The 14,555-nt window shown below is 42.3% G+C and overlaps 1 protein-coding gene across 2 annotated transcripts in view; it reads left to right on the top strand.

The window, feature by feature from the left end:
• The first annotated feature begins 1 nt into the window (after window position 1).
• The window catches only part of Dzank1 (double zinc ribbon and ankyrin repeat domains 1), a 52,430-nt gene continuing 37,876 nt past the window's right edge, over window positions 2–14,555 (top strand). Inside the window, exons 1-5 of one of the 2 annotated variants that reach the window (XM_028893266.2) lie at window positions 2–129; window positions 1,591–1,707; window positions 3,392–3,545; window positions 13,030–13,132; window positions 14,454–14,550. In XM_028893266.2, the coding sequence (XP_028749099.1) occupies window positions 1,599–1,707; window positions 3,392–3,545; window positions 13,030–13,132; window positions 14,454–14,550 (463 nt within the window). In that variant the 5' untranslated portion in view covers window positions 2–129; window positions 1,591–1,598. Of the gene's footprint in view, window positions 173–1,590; window positions 1,708–3,391; window positions 3,546–13,029; window positions 13,133–14,453; window positions 14,551–14,555 lie in introns of both variants that reach the window. The other variant, XM_028893265.2, reaches the window with a different exon arrangement.

Here is a 14,555-nt window from a genome sequence, read left to right as displayed (position 1 = left end):
TGCCAATCATCTGCTCCTCTGCCGGTGGGCGGGGCGCGAGCCGCAGCGTCTGTGGTAACCCAAGCTGCAGCAGAGGTGCAGTCGTGAGGCGTGAGAGACTAGACACCCACCCGGTTGACGGCGGCTAAGGTGCGTCGGGGGTCCTTATCTCTGTCCTTGAGGCTGGAGAAGGGTGAGTAAGAGGGTCTCGCGCATTCGGTCGGGAGGGATCCAGGCGTTTCTAACTGCGTAGCAAGGACGGGGGCTCGACGCGGCTCCGGGTCCTGGTCTGGGCAGCGAGGAGATGGTCCAGGTGAAGGATGTTGGGGGATGCTGGTGGCATGACACTGACAGCAGGCTGCAGTTTGGACCTAGCAAATCAGCCTCCTCCATCTCCTTCGCGTGAGATGCGTTGACCACCCCAGCCTTCCAAGGGCAGCTAATAGCTAACCGTGAGCAAATAAACTGTGTTTATTTAGATTCTAGTTTTCGGCTATCTTTATTTTAATTGCCTTTCACTCGAAAGGAAATGTGGATATAGGCAAATCCCTCTACCTCCAGCCTCATTTCCTAAGGTTGAATTACCCGTAGTTTTTATTTTTGGCCCTCAAACTGGAAATTCATCTTTTAAATCTAATTATCCCATTTTCCAGAACAAGGTATGTCAAAACGCAAAGATGTTCAGAGCAACGTTATCAGAATTCCAATTACCAATCTCAAAAAAAAAAAAAAAAAAAGCCTCACCATCGAACAACAAGTTACATGAAAAACTGTAAATAAAAATGAGGGTGAAAATGTTGATTATAAAAGTAGGATGAATATGTAACATTATAATTGAATGATTATTTAGCCATAATTGAAACAGTGATGCAAGGTGTAAATGCTGTGCCAAGATGGCTCCTCTCAACCTCAGAGAAAAAACCCATAAGCCCCCCCCTCCGTCTCCCCCCTCTTCTTCCCCCCTCCCTCCATCAGGGTGGTTATTTACAAGACAGTGGAGCGAATAGGAAAGGTGTTTGTTGATTTCTATCTACGTCACCTTCCTTTCTATTGAGAGCTGATGCTCTGCAGTCTTTGCAGCTTTCAGATGTGCAATATACTGCAACAGCAAAGGGGAGGCTGCGGGGCTTAGTGCGTCTTTTGAAAGCTGGCTCTAAATAATTCGTGCTACAGGCAAAGCGTGTTATTTGCTACCTTTATGTAATGAGCTGCCTTGAAGTCAGGAGAGTGAGTGTGCATGTGTGCACTAGCTGAAGGCGGTGAAGAGTGAATGATCTGGAAGGAATTGACGTCAGAATATTAATGGTGGATTCTGTACTGCCTCATTCAATCAATCTGCCCATTTAAAATGGCTCCAGTCTCCTATCGAATTCATCTGGGTGCCGGTATTAGATGTAAAGCATTTAAGTGACTATCCAGTCTCAGATATACAGCTGGAATGTAATAATCATTTCATTTATTAAATGGGGCATTATCAGTAGGTGGCATATTAATGAGGTTCTCTTTAAGTTTTATTGGCTTGCTGTGTTTTTGAAAATGGTACTCTGTAGTTTTTGTGTTCAGATATAGGTTCATGATGGAATTCTTAATCTAATTTTTTTCCGGTATAAGGAGAAAACATGACGGCTGGTTCAGTGTGTGCCCCTCAGATCATACCACTGCGAGTGCCTCAGCCTGGAAAAGCTAACCATGAAATTGATACCAATACCCTTTTGGAAATGAAATCTGGTAGGAATCACATGTATTTTGAATTGTTAATAAAAATAGCATTGTCATACTCTGTGTTCATGTGTTGCTGATTGATGACTTTGTATGTTTTCTATATTGGGGCACTCACCTAAGTCAAGGTAAGCTATCCAATTGTGTCCCCAACCTTTCTCAGGATGCTTATTACTTTCCTGGGATAATAAATTTGACCCAGAAATACAGATTTTCCAGTATAAAGGGTTAGAGATTGACTTTCAGTTTGACAATCCCTATGGCCTTAAGCATATCACTTAGGTTTTCTGAATGACTGTGTGGTCATGGTAAGATGGTGATAATCATATCTACAACCTGTAGAGCCATTGTGAGGACTAAGTAAGTTGTTGTATACTAGCATATATCCATTAGCATATTGAGTTGGTATATGTGAGGTACACAAGATTTATCATATAATAAAATAAATTTTAGCTGGGGGGTTGTGGTGCACACCTTTAAATTCCAGCACTCAGAAGGCAAAGGCAGGTGAATCTCTGTTAGTATGAGGCCAGTCTGATCTACAGAGCGAGTTCCAGAACAGCCAAGGCTACACAGAGAAACCCTGTCTCAAAATAAATAAATAAATAAATAAATAAATAAATAAATCTATCTTAACTATTACAGAAACAAGGTATTAGTAGTAGTATTTAATATTAAATAATATTTAATATTAACCTATTTATCTATGCATATAGTCTATGTAAATAAGTTTTATAGATAAGACATATGAACACATTTGTATTAAAAGACTTTTAGATTCCAATTGCATATATATCTATTTAATTTTGATAGTTTAAATGTATAAAAATATTTATCTGCATTTGTAGAGCTACCTCTGGGCTCCCTAGTTCAAGACTTCCAAGAATAAGATACATATTATACTATTACTTTTATCTGAAAGGCTAACATGTTTAATAATTTAAACATATGGGCTTATAACTCTTAGGAAGTAAGACTACTATTGAAATGTGATGATATGGATTATAACATAGAGACAGACAGATAGATAGATAGATAGATAGATAGATAGATAGATAGATAGATAGATAGAGACAGACAGACAAGCACAGTTCAAGATCATGAGCTGTGTACTCAGCCTAGCAGAGTAAACCACACATCATAAACATATAACTCAACAAATTTTGTGTGCATTAGGCTGTTCAAAGCTACTGCCATTTCAACTTGGAGGTCCTTAGTCACTTTCTTTTTCTTAAATCTTCATTTTCTTTTTCCTACTTCCATTTTCTTTCTTAAGAATGTTTTTACTTTTATTTTATGTGTATGGGTGTTTTGCCTACGTGTTGCCAGTTTACCACATGCCTGCCTGGTACCTACTGAGGCCACAAGAGGGCATTAGAGATACCTTGCTACTGGAGTTACAGCATTGTGAGCCACCATGTGAGCATTGGAAATCCTTTGTTATTTAGCAAGTTCATTAGTCTCTCAGGTACTGAGTTTCCATCTACAAAATGGGTACAAATTAGGACCTACCTCATACAGTAGTATAGATGAATAGATGAAGTGAACTCATTCATACAAAGTACTATGTTAGCACAATCAACAGAATCATTGTCTTACTGTGTGTGTGTGTGTCCTTTTTAAAGAGATTATACTTATACAGGGCATTGTTATTTCAGTGTTAATTATGATTATCCTGTTCTGGATTTTTCAGATACCCCAGATGTCAACATATATTACACCCTGGATGGCAGCAAACCTGACTTCCTAAAGAAAGTTGGTTCTGGTGAAAACAATACATTTAAGTATATAAAACCTATTACACTGCCTGATGGAAAAATACAAGTTAAAGCTGTTGCCGTCTCTAAGTAAGTTAAGAGCATGGTAGGCAAACAAGTATGATAGAATTATATATATATATACATATATATATGTATATATATATTATAATTACATTATAATGTGTGTGTGTGTGTGTGTGTGTGTGTGTGTGTGTGTGTGTTATTTTTTTTTTGTTTCTCTATATAGCCCTGGCTATCCTGGAACTCTTTCTCTCTCTGTAGACCAGGCTGGCCTTGAACTCAGAGATCTACTTGCCTCTGCTTCCTGAGTACTGGGATTAAAGGTGTATGCCACCATTCCCAGCTACATTATGTTCTAATTTTATTCGTTTCTTCTTGGAAGAATCAGTGGGTTAGAAGGACACTAAAGAAAAAGTTATTCTAATTGTATTTGTATTTTATTGAGTTGTAAAGTCCATAAATCATAAGCATATAACTCAATACATGTTGCATATATTAATGATATTTTTATTTCAGATTCCAAACTGGAGCTCTGGGGAGGAAGAGCTTTCTAAGAGCTTCCTTTGGCTCTGAGGAAAGTGCTGTTTAGTGGATAGTTCTTTCATTCCCTAGGATGGGACATTATTCTTTGTTTCATTTTGTATTGACTTCACTGATGTTCAAAGCTCTTGCCATTTTAACTTGAAAGCCATTAGTCACTTTCTTTTCCCTAAATCTTTCTTTTCCTACTCCCATTTTTTTCTTAAGAATTTATTTATTTATTTAGGCTTTTGGGGACAGGGTTTCTCTGTGTAACAGCCTAACTGTCCTGAAAACCACTCTGTAGACCAGGCTGACCTCGAATTCACAGAGATCTCCCTGCCTCTGTCTCCTGAGTGCTGGGATTAAAGGCATGGGCTACCACGCCCGGCCATGATTATTTTCTTATTGATATATATTTTTTTTTAACATTTACTTACTTACTGGGTGGGGAACAGAGAATTTCATATCAGAGTATGGAAAAGAGCAGAGTTGGACAGAAGGGCAAAGAACTTGGGAACATGCCAGGAAGGGGAGGGTGTTGTCAAAGGTTGGTGGCCTTCATGAACAGTCGAATCCCAGTGTCCACTCACCCTCTGCTTCCTTAAAAGCCTCCCTGTGGTCGGCAGCATCCTGTCTCACCATCATGTTTTGTCATGTGTTGGCAGTGATCCTGCAGTTTTCCTTTCTCTACCACTGACCTTACTTAGGGGTCACAATATATCCATCCAAGTCTGGAACTAAGGATGATATTTTGTGACAAAGTAGTAGATCTGAACAGGCATTTACTCACCACAGATGGGGAACAAAACACAGACCAAAGTAAAGATGCTACCAAAGCCCAGCTTGATGAAACAGTGGGTTTTATTGGGTTACTTACGAGAATGTGGGGGGTGGGGGTGGGGTGGGGTAGGGGTACAAACAAGAACAGAAATGACTCAAAGATGGCTGCATCACTGAAAACCTTCCCAGCATGAGTGACAGCCCACGAAAGTTGGAGCCCTGGAGCACACTCACAGCCAACCGACTTGCAGGCAGCTTGATATGTCAAAGAATGTGTCTTCCAGGCAGCTCCACTGGCCTCTGCCTCGTCCAGGTGGTTTAGCTGGTCTGAGCCTCTTTCAGGCAGCTCTGCTTATCTGAGACTATCTCCCAGCAGTCCTTACTTCTTACCTAAGCTTGGGGAAGGAGGGACCTAGTAAATCTAGTTCATTTGGGGCACTTCTGAAGCTACTGAATTCTTTACTTCCTGAGTTTTATCAGGTGCCCTGCAGGATGGGATGTTTCACCTTCCTTTAAAACATTCTAAGTCTCAACAAGCTTCCCTCCAAGTTAGAATGTTTCATCTCAGAGGAACTTGCTACACAATTCCACTGTGAACTTTCAGAGCAAGTGTCTAGGGACTCAGATTCCTCTAAGAATAATTATTTTCTTCAGTAGACTCATGAAGGACCCCAGTTTTGCAACCAAGGTTGATAAAGCAAACATAAGTAGGTTACCAGACTATTTCACAGGCCCGATCTGTAGCTCTTTGAAATATACATACATACAAACATACATATGTATGTATGGCCTAACATTAAATATTTTAAATATATATTTTAAGGAGATAAATATCAACTTGAAATGCATACATTACATATACATATCAACTTCCTAGCTGGAGGCCATGATTCAAGCTTGTTGCATACAGACCCTGTTCAGGAGGCATTACAATGCAGAGATCTGAATGCCATGTGCACAGGCTGCAAAGGCAGGGAAAAACTCTGGTCCAAGTAGTTGAGGTGTAGAAAGAAGACAGGACTTGGAAGCTTAGTAGTTACCTTTGTGTTAATATGACCAAGATACTTGAGAAAAATTGAAAAAGGAGGACTTACTTTGAGTCGGTTTCAGAGGTGTCAACCCAATCATGGTGGAAAGGGAATAGGAAAAAAGAGACCACATGATGGCCATCAGGAAGCAAAGAAAAAGAACACAGGAATACAGGAAGGGGTCAGGGCAAGATGTGGTCTCTGTGGACATGCCTCCTGGTGACCTGCATATTCCAGTAAGGCACCTCCTGTCGTTCACTGTTTCCCAACAGTGCCATCATAGTATGAATTCATCAAAGGAATGATCTACCAATTAAGTCAAGACACAGCATACAGACATTCCCAGAGTGTGCCTTGCTAATCCTTTAGGCCTTTCTCAAGCCAATTAAGTTGACAAGATTATCACCACAGAGATTTGAAGATGTTAATCCTACTTAATCATTTAGTCAGTGTGACCTTAATTGTGCAGTTCTCTGACTTTCCTATATTTGTTAGTCCTCATTTCTGAGATTACTAGAACTTCAGAGCTGCCTCAACTCTTAGAATTCAAGAGTTTGTGCCTGGGGGAATAAAATGTGCCTGGACCCCCAGATGTAGTGGCAGTAGACATAGGCAGAACTCTGGAGCTCATTGGTCACCAGCATAGCTGAATTGGTGGACCCTGGGTTCAGTGAGAGCCTCTTCTTAAAAAAACGGTGGAGGCCATGCTTGGTGGCTCATACCTTTTATCTCCTCACTTGGGAGGCAGAGACAGGTGGATTTCTAAGTGTGGGGCCAGCCTGGTCGACAGAGTAAGTTCCAGGACAGCCAAAGTTCCACAGAGAAACCCTGTCTTAAAAAACTATAGATAGATGATAGATAGATAGATAGATAGATAGATAGATAGATAGATAGATAGATACACACACATACATATGGGATGGATGGGTGGACGGATAGATAGATAGATAGATAGATAGATAGATAGATAGATAGATAGATAGATAGATAGATAGATAGATAGATAGATAGATAGGAGATCCAGGGACAGTGGCTCAATGGATAAAGATACTTGTGGCACAAGTGTGATGTTCTGAGTTCAACCTCCAGAATCAAAAGCTGATACATCTCTAATCCCAACACTCACTACAGTGAGAGGGAAGCAGAGATAGTGAATTGCCAGCAGCTTGCAGACCAAGTAGGCTGAGATACATAGCTCAGAAATAACAGGGGCCAGCCTTTCTCAGAACAAGGTGGAAGAAGAAAACCAACTTCTGAAAGTTGTCCTCTGACCTCTTCATGCATGCTGTGACCCATTGTCTCCTGACCCCCTATGAAGTATGCATTTATGCATACAAAGTAAATAAAATAAATGAAATGGAGAGTGATGAAGGAAGACACCTGACACCCGCCTCTGGCTTCCACACACACACACACACACACACACACACACACACATACACACACATACACACATACACACATGCATGTGCACACATGCACACACCACATGAATATGTACATATACCACATGCATACAAATGCAAAGAAACCTTTTGGTTGCCACTAAGAGGATTACTTGCTATTAGCATCTAGTGCAGTAGTTCTCAACCTTTCCAGTGCTGCACCCTTTAATACAGATCCTCAAGTTGTGGTGACTCCCAACCATAAAATTATTTTGTCACTACTTTATACTTGTAGTTTTGCTACTGTTATAACTTATAATGTAAATATATGGTATGCAGGATATCTGATATATGACACCCAAAAGGGTCATGACCCACAGGTTGAGAACCACTGATCTAGTGGGTAATGGGTAGAGTTGCAGCTTGTCATTTTATAATACAGAGAACAGCCCCTATAAAAAGATTTAGCTCAGTGGTAGAGCGCTTGCCTAGCAAGCTCAAGGCCCTGGGTTTGGTCCTCAGCTCGGAGGGGGGGGGGGGGAGAAAAAAAAAGAATTATGTAGCCCCAAATTTCAATAGTTTTCAGTAGGCTGAGAAAACTCAACCTAAACCATTGATGCAGCTTGCTAATTTCCTTGTAGTCATTCAGAAAATTCTGCTTTGTAGTGCTGATGACTGGACTTGGGACCTTGCATATGCTAAGAAGACATGTTGTGAATAGTGCTACACCCCAGCTCTTTAGTTCTGATATTTCACTGAAAGGATAGTATTTGTGGAGGTACCCAGAGATGGCTTTTATTCTGGCTATAATTTATGCTGGTATGTGTGCATATTTAAGGTCACTATCCTGAGCCCTAATAGAAGGTTGTGTGTGTTTTAAATGCACCGTGGGCTCTGAGTAAGATGTATAACTTTAACCTCAAACCTAATCCTTTTTGGGGTGGGAGGGCTATTCTTGGGTTGAAATCCTTCTACCTACCATGCAGCATAAGCTGGTCTATGTTCTAGGCTGAACAGCGTCTGTGGGCCAGTGTCTTAGCTGGGTATCCGTCTGGGCCATCTGTGGTAGAGAGATAGCCTAGGCCTTAAAGGAGTGGAGCAAGCAGCTGAGAAGCAGGGTGACATCAGTGTGGGGTCTGAAGTGCCCCTTCAGGAACCGTAGAGAAGAGTGCTAAGAAGGACAGCCGAGTGGATGAAGTAGTGCACGGATAAGTCATCTTATGTGCGTCCACACAGAATCTACAGCTTTGGCCCTATGCTTCAAATGCTTCTCCAAAGTTTAGTTCACTCTGAACCCCTCTAGTCACCGAACATGGAAATATTCACTAAGCATAGAAAGCCAAATGTGTTGGTAACACCGTCACTCAGATAGTGGTTACTTAGATGAATTTCATATTTTGGAGAATGTTTTTAATGTCTAAAATGCAGCTTAAAAACCTCTATATTGTGTTAACTATTTCTCAACTGTATTAAGATTGGTATTTATATGTTTATGATTTTACATAAAAAATTTTAAGTCTTTGGGACATTTACTTACTTAGACTTTAAAAACCTTTTTAAAGAAATGTATGAAATCTGAGAAATTACTGAAGTGCAAGTAAAGCATGTCAAAGATCAATCTAAAATCAACAAGAGCCAGGCAAACAAAGACAGGAAGAAAGCAGGTGATTGACGGGCAGAAGTGGTGAGTGCTGGGCAGGTCAGCCAGAATCACAGTTCTGGTGACCCACAAGGCACTGTCATGTAGAGAAAATTGTCAGGGGCTGAGGAGATGGCTCAGAAGTTAAGAGCACTGGCTACTCTTCCAGAGGTCCTGAGTTCAATTCCCAGCAACCACATGATGGCTCACAGCCATCTATAATGAGATCTGGTGCCCTCTTCTGGCCTGCAGGCATACATGCAAGCAGAACACTGTATACATTATAAATAAATATATCTTAAAAAAGAAAATTATCAGGAAGTTATGCTCCACTGTGAGCTTTCAGAGCAAGTAAGTCAGCGTGACAGTAAAACATCCCATGATACTCCAAGCACCCTAATGATGATAGGACAGCAGTTCTGCCTGCCCCCAGTGGCACCTGTGATTTTTAGCTAGGTACATGGTTGCCTAATAGGTATTTCCTAATAGTCCTTGATTGGTATGTCACCAGACTGTGGCTCATGGATATATGGAGAAGTGACATGTGAAACTTCCAGACCATGTCTTTTAAAGGGAAACAGGGTGGCTTCTGCTTCCCACTGTGGGTGTCAATCATGTTGGATCCTGAGAACGAGTGCAATGTGCAGTGGTGGAACAATAAGATGGGGAGCTGACCCCATGCCGTCTGCGTTGATTACTTTTCTTCGTGCTGTGATAGAAATATCCGGCAAAGGCAGCACAAGGAAGGGAGGACTTATTTTGGCTCACAGTTGGAGGGTCCGGTCCATCCGAGGAAGGGAATTCATGGTGACAGGGTGATGAGACAGCAGGTCCCCTTGCATCCACAGTCAGGAGGCAGGGGCTGGGGCTGGGGGGAGTAGGGAGTGCAAAGCTCAGCTCACTTTTCTTCTTTTTGTAGTGCAGGTCCCCAGCCCACTCCAGGATGGATGATCTTCTCAGCTCAGCTAACCCAGTATTGGAAATCTTCCCTAGACATGCCCAGGGGCTTGTTTCTTAGGTGATTTTAGATCCTGTTGAGTCAACAGAGAGCATCAACCATTGCAACACCTCCACTGTCTGCCCTCTGTCTAGTCAGTGTTCTGTGAGCAAAGCAAAGAAAGCAGTTGGGAGCCGGCTTACGGTGCAGAGTTTAGTCTGTTATTATCATGGTGGGGAGCATGGCGGCATGCAGGCAGATGCCAGAGCAGTAGCTGAGAATAACATCCTAAGCCTTAGGCAGAGAGAGAGATTCTGTGAGCTTTTGAAACCTCAAAACCCACCCCAGGGACACATTTCCTTCCACAAGGCCACACCATCTAATCCTTTCAAATTGTGTTGCTCCCTGGTGACCAAATCTGTGAGCCTATGGGGCTATTCTCATTCAAACCACCACGCCATCTTTGGACTGCTTACACTGAGTGATTCTGGTTTTTTGGGGGTTTTTTTGTTTTTTGTTTTTTAAGACATTACTTTGATTCTGTTTGTAATAGCCAACTCATATTCTAACACAAAAAGGAACACCTCAACAGAGATCATGATAAAGTGTGATCAGATGGTCAACAAGTAAACAATATCCAGGGTCATTGATATGTGGAGAAATCAGAACCCTTACACAAAGTCCTTGAGAATGTAAAATATGGGAGAGTGGGGGAAGGGAGGGAGATTGGCCCAAGAACAACCATTTGTGGAAGAAGTCATCCAGCCCTAGTATTTGATGGACCACGTGAAAGAGTTCACCTGCTGTGGCCAGTTTCCCCGAGGACTGCACTAGCTTCTGGGCAGTTAGCTGTGCAGTGGTAGATACAAAAGACCCAAATGACAATGGGGTAAGGAAACACTGGAAATCGGGATTCTTTTCTGATTGAAAGTTTATGAATCAGCAAGAATAGAAAGAATGCAGCTGCATTTTAATTAATGCTTTAGATATTTATATAAGAGGCACATCATCTTCCAAAGGATTTCCCCTAGATTTGACTTTTCCATCTTCCTCTGAACATCTAATAGCAGGTGTTGTTTTGGGGCATCAACTGTTCGGTGGTGTTCAATGTAACTATGTAGCTATGTTTCACATCTTCATCAACTGTACCATTCACAGTAGAACTTAATCCACTCAGATGAGAAGAGCCCTTCATTAAAGCAAACAGCAGTCAAGTCCATGGCACCCAATGCTAGAGGCCCAAGGACTCTAAGTGTGCAGTATCTACTGGCACAAACCTTGTATTTATATTATTTGTGCTGATTAGTTTTGGTGCGTGCGTGTGCGTGTGCGTGTGCGTGTGCGTGTGCGTGTGCGTGTGTGTGTGTGTGTGTGTGTGTGTGTGTGTGTGTGAACTTGACATGGCTAGAGTCATCTGGGAAGAGGGGACCTCGACTGAGAAAGTAACTCCATAATACTGACCTGTAGGCAAGTCTGGGCATTTTCTTTACTACTGATTGATGTGTGAGGGCCCCTCCCACTGTGGGTGGTGTCACCGCTGACCTCGTGGTCCTCAGTTGTATAAAAAGGGCAGGTAAGCATGTGTGGGAAGCAAGTCAGTAAGCAGCACTCGTCCACAGTCTGCTTCCGTTCCTGCCTCCAGGTTTCCGCCTTGAGCTCTAGCCCTAGGTCCCCTCAGTGATGGATGTAAGCTGTAAGCCAAATCAACCCATTCCTCCCCCAAGTTGTTCTGACCTTGGAGTTTATCACAGCACTAGAGAACCAAAGTAGAGCACAAGAGCTGTCAAAACCGTGGAACTGAACACTGGAGGGCCAAGGATGGCAAGTGCTATGTCCACCCACATAGACCTTGTATCTATCCATGCTATTAAAATGTCAGTAAGAGGCCGGGCGGTGGTGGCACACACTTTCAATCCCAGCACTCGGGAGGCAGAGGCAGGCGAATCTCTGTGAGTTCGAGGCCAGTCTGGTCTACAAAGTGAGTTCCAGGAAAGGCACAAAACTTCACAGAGAAACCCTATCTTGAAAAACCAAAAAAAAAAAAAAAAAAAAAGTCAGTAAGAGATATGAAAGCTCCTTGATTTTTAAAAAAGGAACTCAAGAATGAGGCCATTGATCATTTTAAATATGCATATAAATGCTTAAGTACATTTTGACTATAAATACCATGTATTTCATGGTAATTATCAGGTAAATAGCTAACCTGTCTGACCAGAATTCTGGTCTCAGAGAAAAAGACCAGAGATAATTAGAAAGAAGATGCTTCATAGCAGGTCCATTTTAAAAACAACTGTGATCCTTTGAGAAAATCACTTTGGCCCTTTTATCAGAAATTTCTGTTGGCCTTTTATTGATAAATTATCTGTTGTCTGTACCCTTGCAGTATAGATTGTTTATTTATTTTTTAAAAATGCTTATGAGCCAGTGGTGGTGTCGTATGCCTTTAATCCCAGAGTTTGAGGCCAGCCTGGTCGACAGAGCAAGTTCCAGGACAACAGGACAGCTAAAACTGTTACACAGATAAACGCTGTCTTGAAAAACCAAAACAAAAAACAAACAAGTGAAACTTTTGATTTTTTTTTTAATTTTTATTTTATGTGTATGAGTGTTTTGCCTATCTGTTTACTACATGCATACAGTGCTCCTGGAGGCCAGAGGAGGGCATCAGATCCCCTGGAGCTGGGATTATAGACAGTTGTAAGCTACCATATGGGTACTTGGAATTTAACTCAAGTCCTTTGGAGGAGCAGCCAGTGCTCTTGAACTGGCAATGATCTTCCCACCCTAGCCTCCTGATGCTGGCATTCCAGACATGTACCTCTGTGTCTGGCTTTCCAGGAATGGTTTTGAAGATCCAGAGCAGACCTAGAAGGAGGATACAGGAAATGTAAGCCACTTTCCCAAGCTTGAGCTCCTCGGGGCTGAGGCCAGTATTCTGAGAGCTCAGGCCACTGCCAGGAGGCAGGCAGGATGGGAAGGAGTGCTGCCCACTGGCCGGAGGCTCTGTGAACCCCACTGGGCTGGAGCAGGGTCTAGAGTACCAGAGCCACCGCTGAAGACTGACGCCACAACCCTTCACCCCTAAACCTCACCCCTCAGGTCCTCCTTAGCTCCAAGTGTATTTTGACTTTTCCAACTTAAAATATAACAAATATAAAGGCTACATTAAGTAACTTTAGCATCATCTTAACTGCTAGCCACCTTTACCTTGAATGTTTGTATAATATACTCTCTCCTTTTAAAAAATATGATTTTTCAGAGACTGCAGAGAGAGTGGGATTGTAACAAAGGTATTTCAAGTAGACTATGAACCACCGAAGACGGTCTCTTCTGAAGAGAGTGTTGAAGGTTTTTCAAAGCAGGCAAGTAATGAAACCGAAGAATGTTCAGATTGTCACTCCATGTTTCATCCTTTCTTGCTCAATGGGTACACCCTCCCTTTCATTACAACACTTCTACTCACAGTCAGATCCTTATGATTAAGGTCAGGATCAACCACTGTGAAGAATCTTCATTGATTTCCCAGCCTTGGTCAAGCCTTCCTCAGCCTAAGATCAGAATTCTGACTGGGCACTGTCACTGCCTGTGCTCCGTTGTCTGCAGTGACTACCTGTGATGAAGCATGCCACCCAGGGAATCAGCTCCCATGCTCACCCAGCTTCTCTGCTTTGCCTGTGAACACTGCATAAACTCCAGATAAGCAGGCTGTGTGCACTCTTCTCCATCCCTGCACCAGGCCTTTGCTGGGAAAAGTGACCTGAGCATGTGATTCCTTTTTTTTTTTTTTTTTTTTTGCCAGCTTTTCCCATTTGTAAGCTCCAAGATGGTAGTAAGCAGGACTGCCATCCTTTTAGCAGAGCTTATGGGCAGGCAATATATATTTGGTGAATGGATTAGTCAGGTTAGTAGACCATTCCAGTGTGTGTTACTTCTATTAGTTAAAAGTCTTCACCCACCAAAAGCTGCAACTCTTCACTTCTTTGGAGAGGTAATCTGATAGACCTAAGAAAGGTGTTTGAAACTTCAGCCCTGGGTTGTCAGCACCAGTGATCCAGCTAAGAGGGCCAGAGAGTGGCCACCCAACCAGGAAGTTTCAGTCATGGGGTGCTTATTGAGAGTGACAGAGAAAGTTTGTTGAGGGTGTTACTTAAGCCGGTGGTAGCCCTGAGACCAGAGCACATGTTGTGGGACCAGAGTGGATGCAAGTGGATGAGGTGGGTCTGTAATGCGATCATCACAGGGGCAGTCATCAGAGACTCAGGTCTGAATCAGAGAGAAGGGATGGAGTCCACAAAAAAGAAAGGCCAAGGAGGAGAGTATTTGGAGGGCTGTCTAGGCAGGCAGGCAGGATGCATAAGGCCTGTTGTTTTTGGTCTGACCCCACTCTATTTTCCCTCTGATTCCGTTCTTGTGCTATTACTGTCTCTGATAATGGTACTGTCTATGTCTCCTATCTTGGCTGCTTTACCTGGTGAGGCCTACCAGCCAGACATGCTGCTCACCAAGTAGCCCATACACAAAGCTGTGGGTTTTCAATGGAAACAGACATCACTTGATAAAAACTGCTCCAATCCCTTTCAAGTAAGAAGTGTTCCCCATGACACTCACTGCCTCTGCCACGACTTCTAATTCTCACACTCTAAATGTATATAATCAAGTGCCATGTAATCTCTTCATTCCTAGGAATTAAAAAATGGATTTGTCGGGCCAAAATTAAAGAAGAAGTATAAGAATGCTGAAAATAAATCGACTTGGAACGTTAACCTTAGACGGCTTGCAGGTACG

The sequence above is a fragment of the Peromyscus leucopus genome, chromosome 4 (genome assembly GCF_004664715.2).
Source record: "Peromyscus leucopus breed LL Stock chromosome 4, UCI_PerLeu_2.1, whole genome shotgun sequence".
Taxonomy (NCBI): domain Eukaryota; kingdom Metazoa; phylum Chordata; class Mammalia; order Rodentia; family Cricetidae; genus Peromyscus; species Peromyscus leucopus.
The sequence above is the reverse complement of the archived record's forward strand: the minus strand, read 5'-3'. Positions and strand labels throughout refer to the sequence as shown.